The sequence below is a fragment of the Mastacembelus armatus genome, chromosome 4 (assembly GCF_900324485.2).
Source record: "Mastacembelus armatus chromosome 4, fMasArm1.2, whole genome shotgun sequence".
NCBI classification, from domain to species: domain Eukaryota; kingdom Metazoa; phylum Chordata; class Actinopteri; order Synbranchiformes; family Mastacembelidae; genus Mastacembelus; species Mastacembelus armatus.
The window spans coordinates 26,231,660-26,251,701 of NC_046636.1; the positions used below are offsets into that span (position 1 = coordinate 26,231,660).

The 20,042-nt window shown below is 40.0% G+C and overlaps 2 protein-coding genes across 2 annotated transcripts in view; both read left to right on the top strand.

Annotated features, from left to right (window-relative positions):
* The window catches only part of bend5 (BEN domain containing 5), a 39,849-nt gene extending 34,561 nt beyond the window's left edge, over positions 1–5,288 (top strand). Inside the window, exons 7-8 of the transcript XR_003295565.1 lie at positions 611–700; positions 5,271–5,288. The gene's annotated coding sequence lies outside the window, so the exon portion shown is untranslated. The remainder of the gene's footprint in view (positions 1–610; positions 701–5,270) is intronic.
* agbl4 (AGBL carboxypeptidase 4) overlaps positions 1–20,042 on the top strand; it is a 231,753-nt gene that overhangs the window by 199,380 nt on the left and 12,331 nt on the right. Inside the window, exons 7-10 of the mRNA XM_026304627.1 lie at positions 611–700; positions 5,271–5,385; positions 8,201–8,312; positions 19,542–19,694. Of these exons, the coding sequence (XP_026160412.1) occupies positions 611–700; positions 5,271–5,385; positions 8,201–8,312; positions 19,542–19,694 (470 nt within the window). The remainder of the gene's footprint in view (positions 1–610; positions 701–5,270; positions 5,386–8,200; positions 8,313–19,541; positions 19,695–20,042) is intronic.

Sequence of the window (20,042 nt, forward strand, 5' to 3'; positions counted from 1 at the left end):
CTCTCTGTTCAACATTCTCAGGTTTGACAAGTGTGTTGAAGGTTCATTAACCTTTATTTATGAAACATCCACTAGTAAGTGACTGAAAATGCTCGAGACAAGTCTCCAAGGTCCAATTCATCCGTCCAACATACTCTCCAAAGCAGAGTTAGAGGGGAGGAGGAGTGAAGTGTATAGCCAGAGAGAAGGCTCCAGCCAGACCTGAACTCAAAAGAAAAAGAGCCCTGTCTCGGGTCACACCGGGTGCTGGCGGATCTCGACCTCTGTAGATGTATAATTCACCAATACCTGTTGAATATTCAGTCTCATGTGTTGGTTTGATGTTTGATTCATGTGCGTCTGGCTGAAAATGGATAGTCAGGTTAGCATGTGTTTTGACCCTCACGCTGCTCTGTGACAGGCTGAATCTGGTACCAACTCAAAATAGTCAAATCTGAATCTTTCTCAGACTGGGTGTTTTTCAGGATTGCTGTCTACAACAGTCTACAGTAACAGTAACAACACTATGCCTTTCTTCCTTTGACACTGTCTTTGTGTTTCTTTACACCTTTCCCCTCTCACCTTTCTCTCCCTTCCGCCTTTTGACTCCTCTCTCCCCTCGTCCCCACAGACCACCTGAGTCCAGAGAGGGAGAAGAAGCTGGTCTTTCTTACAGCTCGAGTTCACCCTGGAGAGTCTCCCGCCTCCTTTGTCTGTCAAGGTAAAGTTTTAATGTCGACTCGCTGCCTTGTTTCATTGGATTGATTCAGATGCTGCACCACCGACGTGTGTGTGTGTGTGTGTGTGTGTGTGTGTGTGTGTGTGTGTGTGTGTGTGTGTGTGTGTGTGTGTGTGTGTGTGTGTGTGTGTGTGTGTGTGTGTGCGTGCGCGCTGTTGGGTAGTGAACAACTACATCTTATATATTCATAAGATACATGGTCAGTATTTACATGGTGTGTTTTTCAATATATTTTCTGAAACTTGTTTATTTAGAAGAGACTGAACTTTCTTTCTACATGACACACAATGATACCAAACCAGGCTGAAGCTGAAGACTGGACAACACCTGTACACACACTTCACTTTCACAAGAATGACACATACCTCAAAGAGTATTGTATCTAATCAGAAGATTATGTGTTTCACACACAGATAGAACATGAAACAATAAAATATACACCTCCCTGACACATTTGCTTAGTGCCCATGTCATGACATACAAACATTTCTGTGTTACAGTTTTGTCATTTATTCAGTCAATTCCTAATCAGATTTTTAGAATTCTGCTAAATATCTTGTTTCTCAGCTTCTCCTATAAAGGACAATACAGAACAAGAGGCATTTTATTTCCTGTATATTTTAACCACAAAGCCTGGGCTGCACAGGGGATTAAAGGGGCACAAACAAAATAAAACTAAACAAATGTCAAACCTGAACCTAGGATGTCTGAAAGTGACAGGAGTAAATACAATTATTCCTATTTTTCTAGAGCATATCTCAGGAAGTGCAATCAGAGGATATCATAGAAGTTGTATTGTTTTCACCCCTGAGCTCCACTAACTCAGAACTAACCAAATAGCTTGAAAAACTGGGAACCTTTGGGAAATGGTCTCCTTCCACAGTACAGCAGCCTAAAAGACCATTTTATCAGGATGTAATGATGCTTTGCTTCCTTCCTCCTGCTCAGACTGAGGTGAGCAGGCAGGTCCACTCCTTCTGGTTTCCACTTCCTCTTTTATAGGGGTTAGGGGTGGCGTGATATGGGAGCGGAGGGCAGGGCCTTACTGGTACCAGTGGTCCCTCTCTAGTACTTTGACAGTAAGACAGACAGTCTGAGGGAAATCTATTAATGTTTAAGAGGCGTAGAGATGGTGTTATTTATTATATCTATCTATGGATCTATCTATCTATCTATCTATCTATCTATCTATCTATCTATGGATCTATCTATCTATCTATCTATCTATCTATCTATCTATCTATCTATCTATCATCTATCTATCTATCTATCTATCTATCTATCTATCTATCTATCTATCTATCATCTATCTATCTATCTATCTATCTATCTATCTATTATCTATCTATATATTTATCTATCTATCTATCTGTGTATCTATCTATCTATCTATCTATCTATCTATCTATCATCTATCTGTGTATCTATCTATCTATGTATCTATCTATCTGTGTATCTATCTATCTATCTATCTATCTGTGTCTATCTATCTATCTATCTATCTATCTGTGTATCTATCTATCTATCTGTGTATCTATCTATCTATCTATCTATCATCTATCTGTGTATCTATCTATCTGTGTATCTGTCTATCTATCTATCTATCTATCTATCTATCTATCTATCTATCTATCTATCTGTGTATCTGTCTATCTATCTATCTATCTATCTATCATCTATCTGTGTATCTATCTATCTGTGTATCTGTCTATCTATCTATCTATCTATCTATCTATCTATCTATCTATCTATCTATCTATCTATCTATCTATCTATCTATCTATCTATCATCTATCTGTGTATCTATCTATCTATCTATCTATCTATCTATCTATCTGTGTATCTATCTATCTATCTATCTATCTATCTATCTGTGTGTCTATCTATCATCTATCTATCTATCTATCTATCTATCTATCTGTGTATCTATCTATCTATCTATCTATCTATCTATCTATCTATCTATCTGTGTGTGTGTCTATCATCTATCTATCTATCTATCTATCTATCTGTGTGTGTGTCTATCTATCTATCTATCTATCTATCTATCTATCTGTGTATCTATCTATCTATCTATCTATCTATCTATCTATCTATCATTTTTCTGTGTATCTATCTATCTATCTATCTATCTATCTATCTATCTATCTATCTATCTATCTATCTATCTGTGTGTCTATCTATCATCTATCTATCTATCTATCTGTGTATCTATCTATCTATCTATCTATCTGTGTGTCTATCTATCATCTATCTATCTATCTATCTATCTATCTGTGTGTCTATCTATCATCTATCTATCTATCTATCTGTGTATCTATCTATCTATCTATCTATCTATCTATCTATCTATCTATCTATCTGTGTCTATCTATCATCTATCTATCTATCTATCTATCTATCTATCTATCTATCTATCTATCTATCTATCATCTATCTATCTATCTGTCTGTGTATCTATGTCTATCTATCTATCTATCTATCTATCTATCTATCTATCTGTGTATCTATCTATCATCTACTATCTATCATCTATCTATCTATCTATCTATCTATCTATTTATCTTTCTATCTACCTGTGTATCTATCTATCTATCATCTACTATCTATCATCTATTATCTATCTATCATCTATCTATCTATCTATCTATCTATCTATCTATCTATCTATCTATCTATCTGTGTATCTGTCTATCTGTCTATCATCTATCTATCTATCTATCATCTATTTGTATCTATCTATCTATCTATCTATCTATCTATCTATCTATCTATCTGTGTATATATCTATCTATCTATCATCTATCTATCTATATCTATCCATCATCTATCTGTGTGTCTATCTATCTATCTATCATCTATCTATCTATATCTATCCATCATCTATCTGTCTATCTATCTATCTATCTATCTATCTATCTATCATCTATCTGTGTATCTATCTATCTATCTATCTATCTATCTATCTATCTATCTATCATCTATCTATCTATCTATCTATCTATCTATCTATCTATCTATCTATCTATCTATCTATCTATCTATCTATCTATCTATCTATCTATCTATCTATCTATCATCTATCTGTGTATCTATCTATCTATCTATCTATCTATCTATCTATCTATCTATCATCTATCTATCTATCTATCTATCATCTATCTATCTATCTATCTATCTATCTATCTATCTATCTATCTATCATCTATCTGTGTATCTATCTATCTATCTATCTATCTATCTATCTATCTATCTATCTATCTATCTATCTATCTATCTATCATCTATCTGTGTATCTATCTATCTATCTATCTATCTATCTATCTATCTATCATCTATCTATCTATCTATCTATCTATCTATCTATCATCTATCTATCTATCTATCTATCTATCTATCTATCATCTATCTGTGTATCTATCTATCTATCTATCTATCTATCTATCTATCTATCTATCATCTATCTATCTATCTATCTATCTATCTATCTATCTATCTATCTATCATCTATCTGTGTATCTATCTATCTATCTATCTATCTATCTATCTATCTATCTATCTATCTATCCATCATCTATCTATCTATCTATCTATCTATCTATCTATCTATCTATCTATCTATCTATCTATCATCTATCTGTGTATCTATCTATCTATCTATATCTATCTATCTATCTATCTATCTATCTATCTATCTATCTATCTATCTATCTATCTATCTATCTATCTATCTATCTATCTATCTATCTATCTATCATCTATCTGTGTATCTATCTATCTATCTATCTATCTATCTATCTATCTATCTATCTATCTATCTATCTATCATCTATCTGTGTATCTATCTATCTATCTATCTATCTATCTATCTATCTATCATCTATCTATCTATCTATCTATCTATCTATCTATCATCTATCTATCTATCTATCTATCTATCTATCTATCTATCTATCTATCCATCATCTATCTATCTATCTATCCATCATCTATCTATCTATCTATCTATCTATTTATCATCTATCTATCTATCTATCTATCTATCTATCTATCCATCATCTATCTATCTATCTATCCATCATCTATCTATCTATCTATCTATCTATCTATCTATCTATCTATCTATCTATCTATCCATCATCTATCTATCTATCTATCCATCATCTATCTATCTATCTATCTATCTATCTATCTATATGGAATGTAGATGTGTAATGTGCCTGCAATGTCTGATTATTTATAAGTGTGTGTTTCAGAGTGTTTGTGTGAGCATCATCATGAATCAGATGAGTTGGCTTCTAGCCCGCAGTGTGCTGTCTGTTTTTCCAGCGCCGTCAGCTCTATTCCATTTGTATCGATTTAGGCTTGACATCTCTTATTCCCCCCCTGATTCTGATGATGCCCCCTCGCTGTCCTTCCTTCTCCTTTTGTTTCTCAAAACTCAATTAACTGCCAGCCCGTCTTCGGTTTCCTTTTCAAGTCTGTTCTCCTGTGTGTGTGTGTGTGTGTGTTTGTGTGCATATTTATGTCTGTGTGTGTGTGTGTGTGACAGGTGTCATCGACTTCCTGGTGAGCCAGCATCCTGTGGCGCAGATCCTGAGAGATCATGTGATCTTCAAGGTAGTCCCAATGCTAAATCCTGATGGAGTCTACCTGGGCAACTACAGGTACACACATTTGAATGCATCACCACATTAGATGGAATTAACACATTACATGGTTTTATATCCTGCTATGTGGGATTATATCCTCTTAACTCCACCTTTAGGGAGCATAATGAATTCATATAGCTCACAGCAGTGCATTTGTTAGAAGATAGTGTTTGGCCGTAGGGCTGTACTCTCTGCCAATCTATCTGTCCATCCTCTCCTCCTCTCTGTCTTTAACACTGTTGCAGCAGCTCTGTGGGCATCCTCCCTCCTCTATTTTCCTCTCTTCTCTTTCCCTTCTTCATAATTGCCTTTTACTTAATAGGCTCAGCCTCAGGAATACTAATACACGCTGAGATGAGCATCAGCAGCAGGCAGCCAGTGTGTTTCTGAGTGCCATCTAGTGGTGGAACCTTGTCCCTGCCTCCAAATCCTTTTGATATTGTTGACTGTGATTGTTGACTGCTTAAAGGCTGTTTTCATTAGCTTGCTTTCACACTGAGTGGTGATGAGCAGCATATTGACAGAAGGTGAATAGTGAACGTCCTCACTTCACCAATCACACATTCACATTTCTACACATGCTCTCCCTCTCCCTCTCTCACACACACACACACACACACACACACACAGACACAGATACCATACAGCCATCCCAGCAGGGTTACAGTGCAGAACAGACTGCAAAGGAAGCATGCAGAGCAAAGAATCAATGGCAGTTAACCTGGGATGAGTATTTTGTTCATGGCTGGCTGCTCTACTTACTTGCTCTACAGTAACTCCTGTATCATTACCAAGGGTTTCAGTAAATGTCAAAGATACACAAGACAACAAACAGGGCAGCTCATCGAGCATCTTGCAAACATCCTATTATGGCAATTGCAGGTTGCTAGAGTTGTAATCTGCACAAGAGAATACCTGTTTACATGGTACAACATTTAGACCATGTTATCTATCTATCTATCTATCTATCTATCTATCTATCTATCTATCTATCTATCTATCTATCTATCTATCTATCTATCTATCTATCTATCTATCTATCTATCTATCTATCATCTATCTGTGTATCTATCTATCTATCTATCTATCTATCTATCTATCTATCTATCTATCTATCTATCTATCTATCTATCTATCATCTATCTATCTATATCTATCCATCATCTATCTGTCTATCTATCTATCTATCTATCTATCTATCTATCATCTATCTGTGTATCTATCTATCTATCTATCTATCTATCTATCTATCTATCTATCTATCTATCTATCTATCTATCTATCTATCTATCTATCTATCTATCTATCTATCTATCTATCTATCTATCTATCTCTCTCTCTCTCTCTCTCTCTCTCTCTCTCTCTCTCTCTCTCTCTCTCTCTCTCTCTATCTATCCTTACTTAAAAGTACCTTGGTGGTGTATGGTGTGTATCCTTGAGGTCTAATAAAAATGTTCAGTGCATTTCTTTCTAGCATAACTGACTTCGGAAGAATTTAGAGCCTCCATTTCTGTGTTTCTGTCGTAATTGACTATACAGTGCATTGTTTTTCCTTTCTGCTGCAGTTTCACTCAATTGCTTTGGTGCAATAATGGGATCAGATTTGCAGTGTGCACAACACTTTCTCATTTCTCAAAACAACTCGTACATTTGCTCAGTTTGCTTCGTCTGTCGCACAAAATCAAGTTTTTACATGAATGATCAAGTCAGTGCCATCAGAAGGTCGAGTCCTTGTCGCATCGAACTACGAACACACAACATATAAAATGATTAGTCATGTTGTCCATAGACCAGTGTAGTCAAAGTATGTTCAGATACAAGGTTTTGATGACAGTGTTTGAAAATCCACAAACCTGCACTTTTTTCAGTGCAGCACAGATCGTGCTCACCAATATAAAGTTTCAAATTACTGTGTGCAGGGGATCCATAACAAGGACAGGATTCACATGTACACTTTCACCATTTTTCTAGACATACTGTATAGACATTACTGTTTTCTTGACATATGAGAACATCTTCAGAAACTGGCATGGGCTAGTACAGAGTTCTGAACTGAAATAATGACTATTTGTTTTGGGTGTTGCGACGACTCGAAGGAGAACCAGTATAAGTCATTATGCTCAGCATGACAAAAGCAACTGGAACTGTGAGAAACAACCGACAGTCTCAGGTGATCATTTGCATCCTTGTCCAAAAGCAATTGCAATTCAAAACAAGGAGAAATTGCTCATATGATGTGAAAAAGGAAGTGCAGGATGTGGTGGTTGAGCAAGAACTTTTGAGAAATGCAATTCTGATCTGAGAAATGCAGCAAAGCGAGGGAGAGAAACTGTAAGTTCAGTATCCAAATTACATCCAAAGTGTGAAACCTATGCACATAAATTCCCACAATGGAACAAAAAAAGTTGGGCCCATGGAAGTTACGCTAACTTCTGCTAACAACCCCACAATGCAATGCATCCCATTTTAACAAATTATTATTGTGTTAATTGCTGAGCAAGTGTCGATCAGTAGAAGAGAGAAGCTAGTGGCACGACTGGTATGAACAAGATCCAAACAAGATCCAAACAAAGCTCCTAAAAACACTGCTCCACTGCTACGGCAGCTTGTGTTCAAATCACTACAACAACAGACGACTCCACATGGCACCTTCAGTCACTTGCAACATGTTTTTATAAGGGAAACATTCTATAACTACACCACAATAGACACTTAGTTGGCAGTTTATTAGGCACACCTAGCTAAAACTAAAACTGAGGTTTTATGAAGTTGATAATGTTCATTTTATGTTTTTCAGTTTTCTGACAACTGTATGTTTGTCGGTGAACAGGTGCTCTCTGATGGGCTTCGATCTGAATCGCCACTGGCAAGATCCCTCTCCATGGGCCCACCCCACTCTGCATGCTGTTAAACAACTGATAGTGCAGATGAATCACGACCCGGTGAGTGAACACACACACACACACACACACACACACACATATAGTATGCACAGATGTCCTCCATTCTGCACTTGCTTCACCACAGTAATGTCTGCTGGTCCCAAGAACAGTTTCCTTTCCCCCTGCTTGGTTCAGCATGTTTCTCCAATCTGTGTTTAGCGTATGTGCACTGGGGGAGCATGGACAGGCTAGTCAGCATCTCTAGAATGTCAGCCTGGCTCTCCTGGCTATTCAAAACATATTACTGAAGCGAGTCTTTATGCTTTCAGTCTCTAACTGTACTGTAACTTTTCCCTTCCTCAGTTTTAGTCTTTCAATCAGAAGAATGCTACACTGGCAGGGCAGGGATTTTTGTCTTTGTTCCTGCTGTTAATTATAAGCAGAGCGGCAGGTTGGTGGGATTACTGAAGGTCAGTGTGTGTCCTGGGAATACTTTGCCCTTTTGTACACTTCTCTAATCCTGATAAGAGAGGTAGCGGGCTGGGCCGGGATGTAGGGCAGGCCAGAGATGGGGTGAGGCGCGGGGCTGACATCGGGCAGATTAACCTTTTCCCCTGGCTCTGACACACTGATCGATAGACTCTGTCATGGCAGGGTGATCCACTCATGCCTGTCATTCACACAAACTCAAACACACTCAAACACACACACACACATACTCCTGCTGAAGAAACACACACGCGCGCTAACACTTGAACGCAGCAGTGCACAGACAAACAGCTCGGTGTGGGTATGTTTCTCATGCAGTTGATTATTTTTGCAAATGAATTGTAACTTTTATCTTACTATTGTATTAAACATTGGTTTCCAGCCCTGAAGGGGTTTTGGAGATGACTCTAAAGAAAATACAATAAAACGAAGACGGATATTCTGCAGCACTAAATCATATGCACCCGTCTTTGCTCATCTGTCATCACATACTGCATAATTTAAACACTTTCATCCACTGAAAATTATTCAAAAGTTTATATTAAGAGGTCACAATAACAACATGATGTACAGTTATTGCCTGTAGGTTTGCATTTATTCATTCTGATACACCTTCGTGCCAGATGTTTGCTATGTATTGCTATATTGCATGTTGTACCATATGTTTTGTAAGCCCACGCCTACTGGTCAGATGCCTTTCCCTGTGCCGATAACCAACCTGTATCCTCCACCCCCCCAGCCCCCGATGATTGCCTTCAGTCTTGCAGAGTTAATTTGGAGGCTTGGGCAAACTCTCCTTTTCTCTGTCCCTCTTGCCACAGCCAGTTAATCCCATCAGACACACTACTCATGTCTGGGGTTCCCAAATGCCAGTTCCAATGCCAACTCTGCAGCCAGGAGACCCTGTGGCGCTGCCCTGCATTCATACTCATCTCACACAGCGGGCATGGACTCTAATGAGGCTACCAGGGTTGGAGGGCTCTGCTGGAAAACTCCATTAACAGGAGCTCAGCAGCAGCTACAGCAGAACAGCCGGGCTAAGCTAGGATATGTGGCCCATTTCCTAGCTGCTAACTCAGTGTGGTCATTTGTTTAAAAACCAAGAGACTGAGAGGAAGCTAGAACAGGAGGTGCTTTTCAACATTCAGATTATTAAGCATGCTGTACCTAACCTGCGTTGGCTAAGTATGGGGTGTGTTGCTTGGAAGAGTGGGGCCTTTGGAGTATTCATTTGAAAAGTCACACACAGTGCTGGTAAAATCTGAAATCTCCAGTATCAGTTGAGTGACTGGCATTAATCAGCACGATCTGCATGGCCCTGGTCATAAATTATAGTAATTCTGTTCGAACTTTGCAAGGTGTAACATCTGAATCAAGCATTAATCAAATAATCATTTGTTGGAGAAATACTACATACACTCCAGTTCGTGCACTTTAAAATGATATTCACATTTCTGCGTTGCTGAGATTCAGTGAGTCGCTGGGTGACAGGAGGCTGGAAGTCAGCATTTAAAAAGCCAGCTACAGTGCTATCTCTGATAGAGAAGTGCTGTTTTGTCATGCTGTCAATGCTGCTACCTGCTGTTAACTTTAAAAAGGCCTGTAAAGAATGCAGGACAAATACAGTAAATGTTAATGGTGTCTGTAGGCCACAGTAAATTGTAATGGGCTGTTCTTGTTAAGCACAGTTTAATTGGTAATGACTCTTTGTCTTTTCCACCTCAACAACAACAAACTCCAACATCAGGGTTCATAGAATATTAATATTGCAGTTGGTAGGAAGATGCATCTTCAACTTTTAGTTTCCTCTGCAGTTCATCGTAAAGTGCCTCAAAGGAACTGAGGTCTTAGCATGATATTGTGAGTTGGGTGATTGGCTGTTCACATTCAGTTTGTGTTGTCCTTCATACTTACTTCATCATTAAATACGTCTTCTTTACAAATGTAGAGATTCCAGAAACCTCTGTGTTGTTCTGCCCTGTGAGCTACAGAATTTAGCCCTGTAGGTTTGTAGTCTAGTCTTTAAAAGTGTTTTGATGGCCTAGAGACTGTGGATTGTTAATTAAAGGTTTATTGCAAATTTATCGAGCCCCCTCATGTACACAAATGTGAGTCTTGAGTTTTTGTCTGCCATCGTGACTCCTTCAGATACTCACAGTTCTGTGTATAAGGCATCATAATTCAAAGTCACATTGCCCTCCATTTCACAAAGGAGCCCATTCGGTTTGAAACCCCATCAACTGTTCTTGTGATGGACACCCTCGTCACTCCGAAGCAATTCTCTATCATTGTGAATTCAGCAGTCCTTTTTTTTTCTACTGGGAAAATAGCTTCCTTCTTCTATTCAGGCAATAACTTCAATAACTGGGTGCGGGTTCCCAGACAAGTGCCATTTAAATCAAAGCTTGTAGCAGGAGCAGTCTATGCTGTATTGGTATTAATAGCTGGAAACTTTTATTTGCCAATATTTGTATATAAATTCAACACTGCTCAGAACATTTGCATCCAACAGTGTTTATGCTAACTGTGACCTAGAAAGGAAATTATGTTTTAACATCTATGACTTAAAGTCCCATCAGCCCGCTCACTTGGAACAGTTATATTAAAATGTGAAAACAGAATATGTACAGTTAGTTTGCCATCAAGGCTACGAGTTTGTCACTCCCAGTAACACACTTCCTGCAGAGCGATTGGGATATGATGATAAATATTCCCTCTTCAGAGGAAATGACAGCAAATCCTACTGGTTGGTCCTGGTCACCAAATGTGTCCCTAACAAATGTACCATTTGAGTAAGTACTGCGTATATTCAGGCCACTAAATACAGTCTACCCATTTTACAGCAGTATTTGGTTAAAAATTGCAGTTTCCTGCATTAAGAGAATGACTTAGCCTCTTTAATGATAATAATAATAATAATAATAATACATTTTATTTCATGGCGCCTTTCAAAGTCTCAAGGTCACCTTACAGATAGAAAAGGAAGCATACAGCATGATATACATAGAGTGCATTAAAACAACAGTAACAAGAATACATAAACGGCGGGAGAGAATGTAAAGGCAAAAGCGTGGATTATCTAGGAAGTGGGCGAAGTACAGTAAAAGTAAATTGAAATACAGAAACCCAGACGACAGAACAACAAATATGAAACAGTATGAGACAATATGAAATAGGCAGAGGGTGGTAGGACATCACGGGCTGCTTTGAGAAGTTAAGAGAGTTAGGTGGAAAACGCTATACGGAACAGATATGTTTTGAGTGATGATTTAAAAGTTGATAAGTCCGGAGACGACCGGATGCGATGAGGGAGAATGTTCCAAAGGCGGGGCGCAGTGTGGCTGAAGGATCTAGCGCCCATGGTGGCCAGTCTTTGAAAGACAAAACTATATATTTGTGAAATCAATAGCTTTGGTGGTAAAACCCATTTAGAGGGAGACTAAGACTAATGAATTATTGATGTTTTTGTCAGTTGATGGGATTTGTTGACAGTAAAAAAGAAGTTACAGAGAAGTGTCGGCTCCATCCTTTAAATACAGTAGACCACCAAGTTACAAAGAGTGTGTTTGAGATGCATTACAGACAGTGGTGTCTGTCACAAGCCAAATTACCTGAGGTGATTAAAGACTTTGCTCAGTTTTTTAACTCTAACTCAGATTTAAAATGCTATGTGTAATACTATCATACTCCAAGGTCACCGCTAAGAATCGACACCCTCAGCTCTCACATCTGTTTGTCTGCAGGGTTAAATGTCACCGTCTCTCACCATCCTCCTGATATAAAATCATAGCCTTGAGATTTCACACGCTGATTATACCTGACCTGCTGCCACAAAATGAGTGTTAATGACTGAAGATTAAATTAGTTTTTCTGTTAAGTAACTGTTGACATTTTCATATATTAAAGGTCAAGCTTGATGTTATTTTGGCATTTTCACGTTATTAGCAATAATTCTAGGCCAACAACAAAATCCCTGCAATAACAGTTCATCCCGAGCCTTCTCCAACACTGTGTTTTTGATTTGTGGAAGTAGCTCCTTTTCAATCAGACGTCATGTTGCTAGTTTTATTAAGCTGAGCGGCGTCGACTTGTGTGGATAACGTCACAGTAGTCTTTTTCCTGTGTTTTGATCAATGGTGGTTATTTGCCACTGAGGCATGAATCATTTCAGACTAACTACAAACAATGCTTAAAAGGACAGGATTGGATTAAATTGATATCTGATTATATATTTTTATATTTTAGTCTCATCAGAGGAGTTAATAGGGCGGCTGATGGAGGTAATGTTGGGCTTAGATTTGTCAGGATGTCTGTGTCTGCTGGTTATGTAATAAGGAAAAAGATGTGCGACCATGTTGGCAATAGGAACAGATGTTAAGCTGATAGTAAATCCAAGTTTTGTCGGTAGGATTGTTAATTTTTCTGACTGCAGTGGTCCAGAATTGCCCAATCCAGCCTGAGGATGATTTGGACCTATTATACACACAATAAGTACAATGTGAAACGTATAATAGAAATGTCATTAAGTCCAGCCATTGTGTAAATGACAATGAAGTATTAGTTTAGAAGCTGGCTGTAAACTTCCTCTCCATCCATCTGAAGGTAAGCTTGCTCAAGCTGTTTCATAAAATTCCATCATTTACCATCTGCAGCTGAACATTGGTCAGCAGGGAAAATGGCTGAAAGAGTCAGTGATGCAAGGAGCTATAATCTGTTCCCAAGCTACCCTGTTGTTTGTTTTGAAAAGAGAGAAATGGAGAGGGAGGGAAAAAAAGGAAAAGAGACCACAGAAACAAATGGACCCATCTCTTTCCTAAAGCGTTGTTTTTCCAGCTCATTTATCAAAAGCAGAAGAAGAATTCTTTTTGATTGGCTGATTACCAGAAGCATTCATCACTGGCCAACGTATCCCCACCAATTTGACACTGCCATTTTGGATAATTTGTTAAGGATGACAAAGAGGTCATTGTTGCCTTGGCTTCTTTTTGACCTTTTTAATATTAGAAAATTAATTTTCTATCTGAAACAACCGTATTAGGTCCTGTCACAGCACCTAGATGAATTTTGCACCTTGAAATCTTCTCTAATGCCGTCCTTCTATGACATTTACAGCCTCACGCCAAAGTCTCTGACTCTCTCTGTCTTTGTTTGATGGTCAGATTTGCTTTGTGTGTGAACCCGGGGATCTCTCTGTGTGTGTTTCTTTCCATCCCTGTCGTCGCTCTGGTGTCTGCCAAGTATTTCTTATCCATTTCTGAGATTTACGACCAATTTTTCCCATCAACCCTGGGTCATGTCAATCCCTCCGATGCACCTCTCTTCAGACTCCATCAGTTGGAAGCTAAATTGTCTGCATTACACAAAAAGATACAGATGCAGCTTCTCACACTCACTTTTACACTTTTTTCTCAACTTAGTTCACAGGCTTACCCTTCTTTTATTTATTTATTTATGCAATTCTAATTCAAAACCTGCCCTCGTGCTCTCCTTTGCTAACTTTTTCACGTCACATCTTTTTCTCTGTACCTATTAAACTCCTTCTCTTGTGCTGTACTCTTGGCAGGCCCTCCCGACAGCTGTGGTAGCTTCTGTGGCACTAACAGGCCCGAAAACAGAGGGCTGCCTGTGCCCGTTCAGCCTGATTACAAGTCACCTCTGTGTTCATAAACAGACAAATATCGCCATCAATTTGAGAGCGTGATTCAGACTGAGAGCGAGAGCTGGAGGAAGGGGTGGGGGGGGAGAAAGTCATAGAGACAGACGGAGAGAGAGTTTTGTGTCATGCCATCTGCCATGTTCTGTCACTGCTACATCATTAGAGGGTCAGTGATCATGTGCCCTTGTGACCTGAATTGGCTTCTCTAACTAATGAAATGTTGGATGGAGTTTTACAGTGTATAAGTGATATGACAGTTGTGCTCTCCATCCTATTCATGTGGGAGAGTTTGAATCAGTATGGATATTTTCCATGCTGATGCACAAATTCACTCTGCTGTAGCTCCACTTGGGGAATATCTTTTAACCTTGCTCAAGGGCTCTTCCTCAGTCAACGCATAGGAAAATGAGATTGTATCAGCTGACTTGAGGTTGGAGTTGACAGTTCAGTGAATCCCTCTTCTCGACTGACAGCAATTGTCCAGTCGTAGTTTGATAACCCGGCACGCCAGGAGACAATTTCAGCTTTGAATTTTTCCACTTTTGGTAATTATGGTAATTATGGTGGTTGCATGTTGTTGTTTATTGTTTGTTTGTTTGTCTGTTTTTGGACATATAGGCCTCTGCTGCAACACCAGCTGGAAGGGAAATAAATATAGTGAAATTCATTTCAGATGCTCCATGTTCTCTTTAATACTTCATCATAGTTGTCTAATGGCCCCCTTACATTGTGAAGAAGAAAGCACTCCTCACACTGCGCTACACTAAACACCTGACACTGAGGGAAGAACACAGAATACAGGCTCTGCTGTGGGTTCACACTCACTCTAACATCATTAACCTGGTGGCTGCTGCTTATTTTCTGACTATGTGGCTCATTTGCTCACACGACTGAGAATCAGATTTGAGTAACCGGGTTACTGGTGTTTCACGGAAACATTAAAATGTGACGCACACTGAGATAATTCAAAATGATGCTGTGTGCGTAGGTGTGCCCTCACCTCCAATCATGTAGCAGTGATTTTAACAGACGAAAGCCTATGATGATAAGCAATGAGCTGCACCCTGAAGTTAAAATAACTGATGACCGGAGTCAGGCGTTTGTTTCCTTGCGTCTTACTGTGCTTACACATAGAAAAACCACTGTCTCTCTTGCCACAGGTTTTATTGACAATGATTGAATCTCAGTTCCCTTATTTTATCGGTCCTTGGTCCACCATAATGAAGGACGTCCCAAAACTCTTATTTCTCCTCTAAGCAGCAGGGAGCCAAGAAAAGATGCCTGGAAGAGATATACCCATGGACACATCCTTCGACATGCCCCTTTGTTAGAAGTCAGTTTGTGATTGGACGTTTCACATTAAGGATTAGAGGATAAGGTGTCTCACGTCTCTTAAAACATGTTTCCCAGCTCCTCTGTCCTTCTTTGTCCTGCATCTGTCATGGGCTGGGCTGAGACACAGGTGAGGAAAACATGGATGTAATTAGTTGAACTGGGATTCAGCGAATGTTTTCACGTTGGATAATATGCATTTGTGGGTATTAAGTTTGACTTTCCTCTCATGAACAAGCAGCAGTTTCCCCTCTCCTCAAAAGTTTTGCTGCTGATGCCAGGAGCTTTATTCAGGAGCTTGTAATCCTGCTTCAATCAGCTCCTTTTCCTTTCTGTGTAAAGATAAGCCCTGCATTTAGGGCCCTAAACCACACCCCCACACCCTGCGCTAATTAATATGCAGGAGATAAGTACTTGTCTGACAAAATTCATTCATTTGACCTTCTAGGTTTTACACTAAACTGTTTGCGGCCGCTGCAGTTCACCACAAGTTGAGAGTTCCCTGGAGTTTCTGCAGCGAGATGGGGCTTTTGTTTCTCTGTGAGAGGTTTAATTTGGACGGCTCGCTCTCCCTCTCTGCTTCTCTCTGACAATCTCTCAAATTGTCTTATGACTTTCATTCGGCAGTCTCTGTTTCTTAATTGCCCCTAATTGCTTAATTACAATTTCAAATGAACAATTCTGGAGGCCAGAGCGGGTTGTTAATTGAAGCATCAATCACAGTGGTGGGGCCTTCAGAGCCATCTCAGCTTGATTGACAGGGCATTAACTGAGTATTGTAGTAAGCCTGGACATGACATTGTGAGGCCTTCATGGCTATTATGACTGTAACCGCTGCTCCTCCGCTGTCCTTCACATGGTCCGGTGAAGGAGGGACCTTCTGGGTCAGAAGCAGGACAAGAACAGGCTAAATGAAATTAGATTTTATTGCTGCTTTCTGCTGATCCTCAGTCTGTGTTTGTGTGTTTCTTCCAGAGGCAATGCTTTCTTTTCAATTCATGAAGACACGTCGTCAAATCTAAATGAATACTCTGCTCGTAAACGCAATTAAATATGTGTTTGCCCCTCAGTGACCCAGCTCTGTAAACACAAATAGTGTACGGCCAAAGTGGTGTTTCCATGGCTTAGGCTGGAAAAGCAAGCCTACGGTCTGAAAGCATACATACATACAGTGTGTTGTAGACTAGTGTACTTTCAGTCAAAGACTGTGTGTAGGATTGTTGAGGACTAAAACAATTGTAAAACTGTAATTCAGGGTGTAAAACGGGGTAAATTATGAACCACCCCCTGTTCTCTCCTGCCTTTATATCCACCCCCTCCCGAGGGTGGAGACCCTTGTGATTATTAGACTGGTTTTCTCGCTCCAGATCGTGGCCTTCGTCAGCCAGAGCTGGCTCTGCCTCTCTCACTGCCTCCCTTTCTGTCTGTGCTCCCCCACCTGCCTTCTCTCCCACCCACTGTTGTTTCCATCCTTTATCTAACTCCCTCTTTATGTCTCTATCTATACATATTTCTCCCTCTGTCTACCTCCCAACACCACTACTGTTCAGCTGGCTGCATTTGGCTTTTTCCCCCTGTGCTGTTTTTCTGTTGTTTCTCCCTCCCTCCTCTCTCCCACTGTCCTCTTCTTCCCTTCCTCCTCCTCCCCCACCTCCTCTTGCTGCTGTTCCTCTCCTCTGGGGCTCCATCCATCAGGTTGTCGGGGGCTGCTAGCGGCCGACTCTCAGCCACCATATTTCACCGCCAGCCAGCCAAGCAGCTGACAGCACAGCCACCGCCAGGAAATTGCTTTGGCTGTGAGCGGAATTTCAAACACAGGCACACTGCGTCGCCCGGGCCGCCCAAGCACCGCTTCCATCTCTCTTTCTATCTCTCTCTCTCTCCTGTCAATCTCTCTACACTTCTCTACACACATCTTTCTCTTTCTCTCTTTTTTCCTTCATCTTTATGTAGTTATTTCCTCCCCTTCTCTCTCCTTGCACCCCCATCTCTATATGTTTTTTTGTTTGGGCCTCCCTGTCCTCCTGTATCTTCACACACACGCATTCACACAACCATAGGCACATTTTCTCTATTTGTCTTTTGTCTATCTTTGTTGTTCCCTCTCTGTGCTGCTCCTCTTTTTTCTTCCACTATCTCTCCCTCTCCCCTTCCATCCCCTCGTTCTTCCCTTTCTCTCCTCCTCCTCTTTACGACCCGCAGGGAGCAAGGTGTGGTGCTGCATGTGTAATGAGCGGAGGGAGAGAGATAAAGAGCAGGAAGAAGACGACGAGGGGAGGGATGAAAACCAGGAGAAGGAGAGTGGAGTGATAAGATGCTGGAGGGATGATGGTCGGTGCTGCTCGAGTTAAGGGTTGGAGGGTGCGTTTGTGTGTGTGGGGCTTTTCAGAACCAGTTTCAGACAATTGAAGTGAAGATGTTTTTGGCAAACAGGCTCATTTTACTGGTCTTCATATCCTGGTTTAGGGTTCGGGAGATTTGTGGAGATAAAGACGTTAATTAGCAGGGATGTTAGTTAGCATACACATTAGCATACAGTAGACTGTGTGGATTTATAAGTGGAGACAAAAGTGAGATAAACTATTCCTATGTGAGAGTATATAACGATGCTATTGGAAATAACATGCTGCTTCAAAATCACAATGACTGCTAAGATGATATATGTGGTGATATTGGTGATGTTACTGTAATTCTGACCTTTACAGATATTTTTAGATCTTCATCATCATCTTTATCGATTTACATATTTTCTTCTTTACTATATATTATGTTCTTTTGTTTTGTGTCTTTTTGGTGGAAAAGATAAGGCAGAAAATTGTGGCATAAATAAAAACTAATTCCCAAATAAAAAAGACAGATGAAATGCGTTTCTAATATGGGGTTGGTAAGAAATTGGTTGTGCAGTGCAGTGCTGCCGGGCAACAATCCAATGGCCGAGTGCAGGATATGGCAACGAGATTTTACATTAACTGATGAGCTTAATGGATTTCACCTTCACACTATCAGCGCACATAGCGTTTTTGTTACTTTATGAATGTCTGACAATGACGTTAAATCTCAAAGAAAGTTCACCTCCCCTCCGGTGGATTTGTAGCGTCAGCATTTGCCCAGTGTTGATCTTTAACAGCATTAAACTGCTGAAACTGGTGCTTCACTCAAGCAGCCACCCCAAACTGTGCAAAACAGTATGATTGTCCTACATCCAGTAAGGGTTCGAGTTAGAGGTTAGAGAATAAGTCAAGTTGTTGGAAGCTATGGTTTTGTATTACAAGATAAAGGTCTGTGTGTGTGTGTGTGTGTGTGTGTGTGTGTGTGTGTGTGTGTTTGTGTTTGCAGACTGAGTGATAACAGATTCAAGCAAGAGAAACAGATCTTATCAAATCGATTTTACACAGTGTATGCAGGAGAGAAAAGACATTACACACTCAATATGAAGTCAGTATTAACCTGATAAATAGGCACTGGGTGTGTGATGAATCTGTGGCATCCAGATGAGAGAGAGTGTATGTGTGTGTCCTCTCAGCTCACTGTCCATGTGTTTATTGTAGGTGTGCCCTTCAGAAGGACAGCCTGATTGAAGTTATGTGTGAGTGGTTGGCTTCTTTCAGGTATGAACACCTTTTCCAGTCACGGTGTCGGGTTGGTTTGTAAGGGTCCCATGGGTGACAGCACAGAAAAAGTACTTTCTCCCAGTGGAGATTCTGTGGTGCTCACAGTGTTGGAAAAATATTCAAACCTCCTAACTTGCTGTTTTTTATCTTCTGTTTCTCTGTCCATTCTCTGCGTCCTCTCTCTTTTTTTTCCACCATCAGAGGGTGAGTTTGGAGTTCTACATTGATGTTCATGCCCACTCCACCATGCTGAATGGCTTCATGTACGGCAACGTGTTCGAGGACGAGGAGCGTGTCCAGAGACAGGCTGTCTTCCCCAGACTGTTGTGCCAAAACGCACCCGACTTTTCCTTTGTAAGTCACACAAACAAATGCACACAGACACAGCAGTGAGGCGGGCTCTGGAGCAGGATGTCAGCAGCTTAAACCCCAAAGCTCGCTCTAAAAGAGAACATGAAATAGCTCTATCTCAGCAGCTGCTGCTGAGGTGCTGTTCAGCCAAACACTGCTGCACAGTTAGTGGCACAAGTGAAGGTCTGGACTGCACTGGGCACCTCCCATGTGTAAATGTGTGTAACTGGTGTTGGAAACAAAAACCATCTGCTTAGTTGATTTTAGGTTATGAAAAACAGACACAAACAAACTTTAGGCATATTTTATTGGACCATCCTACTTATGATCTGCCACGATCACGATATTAAC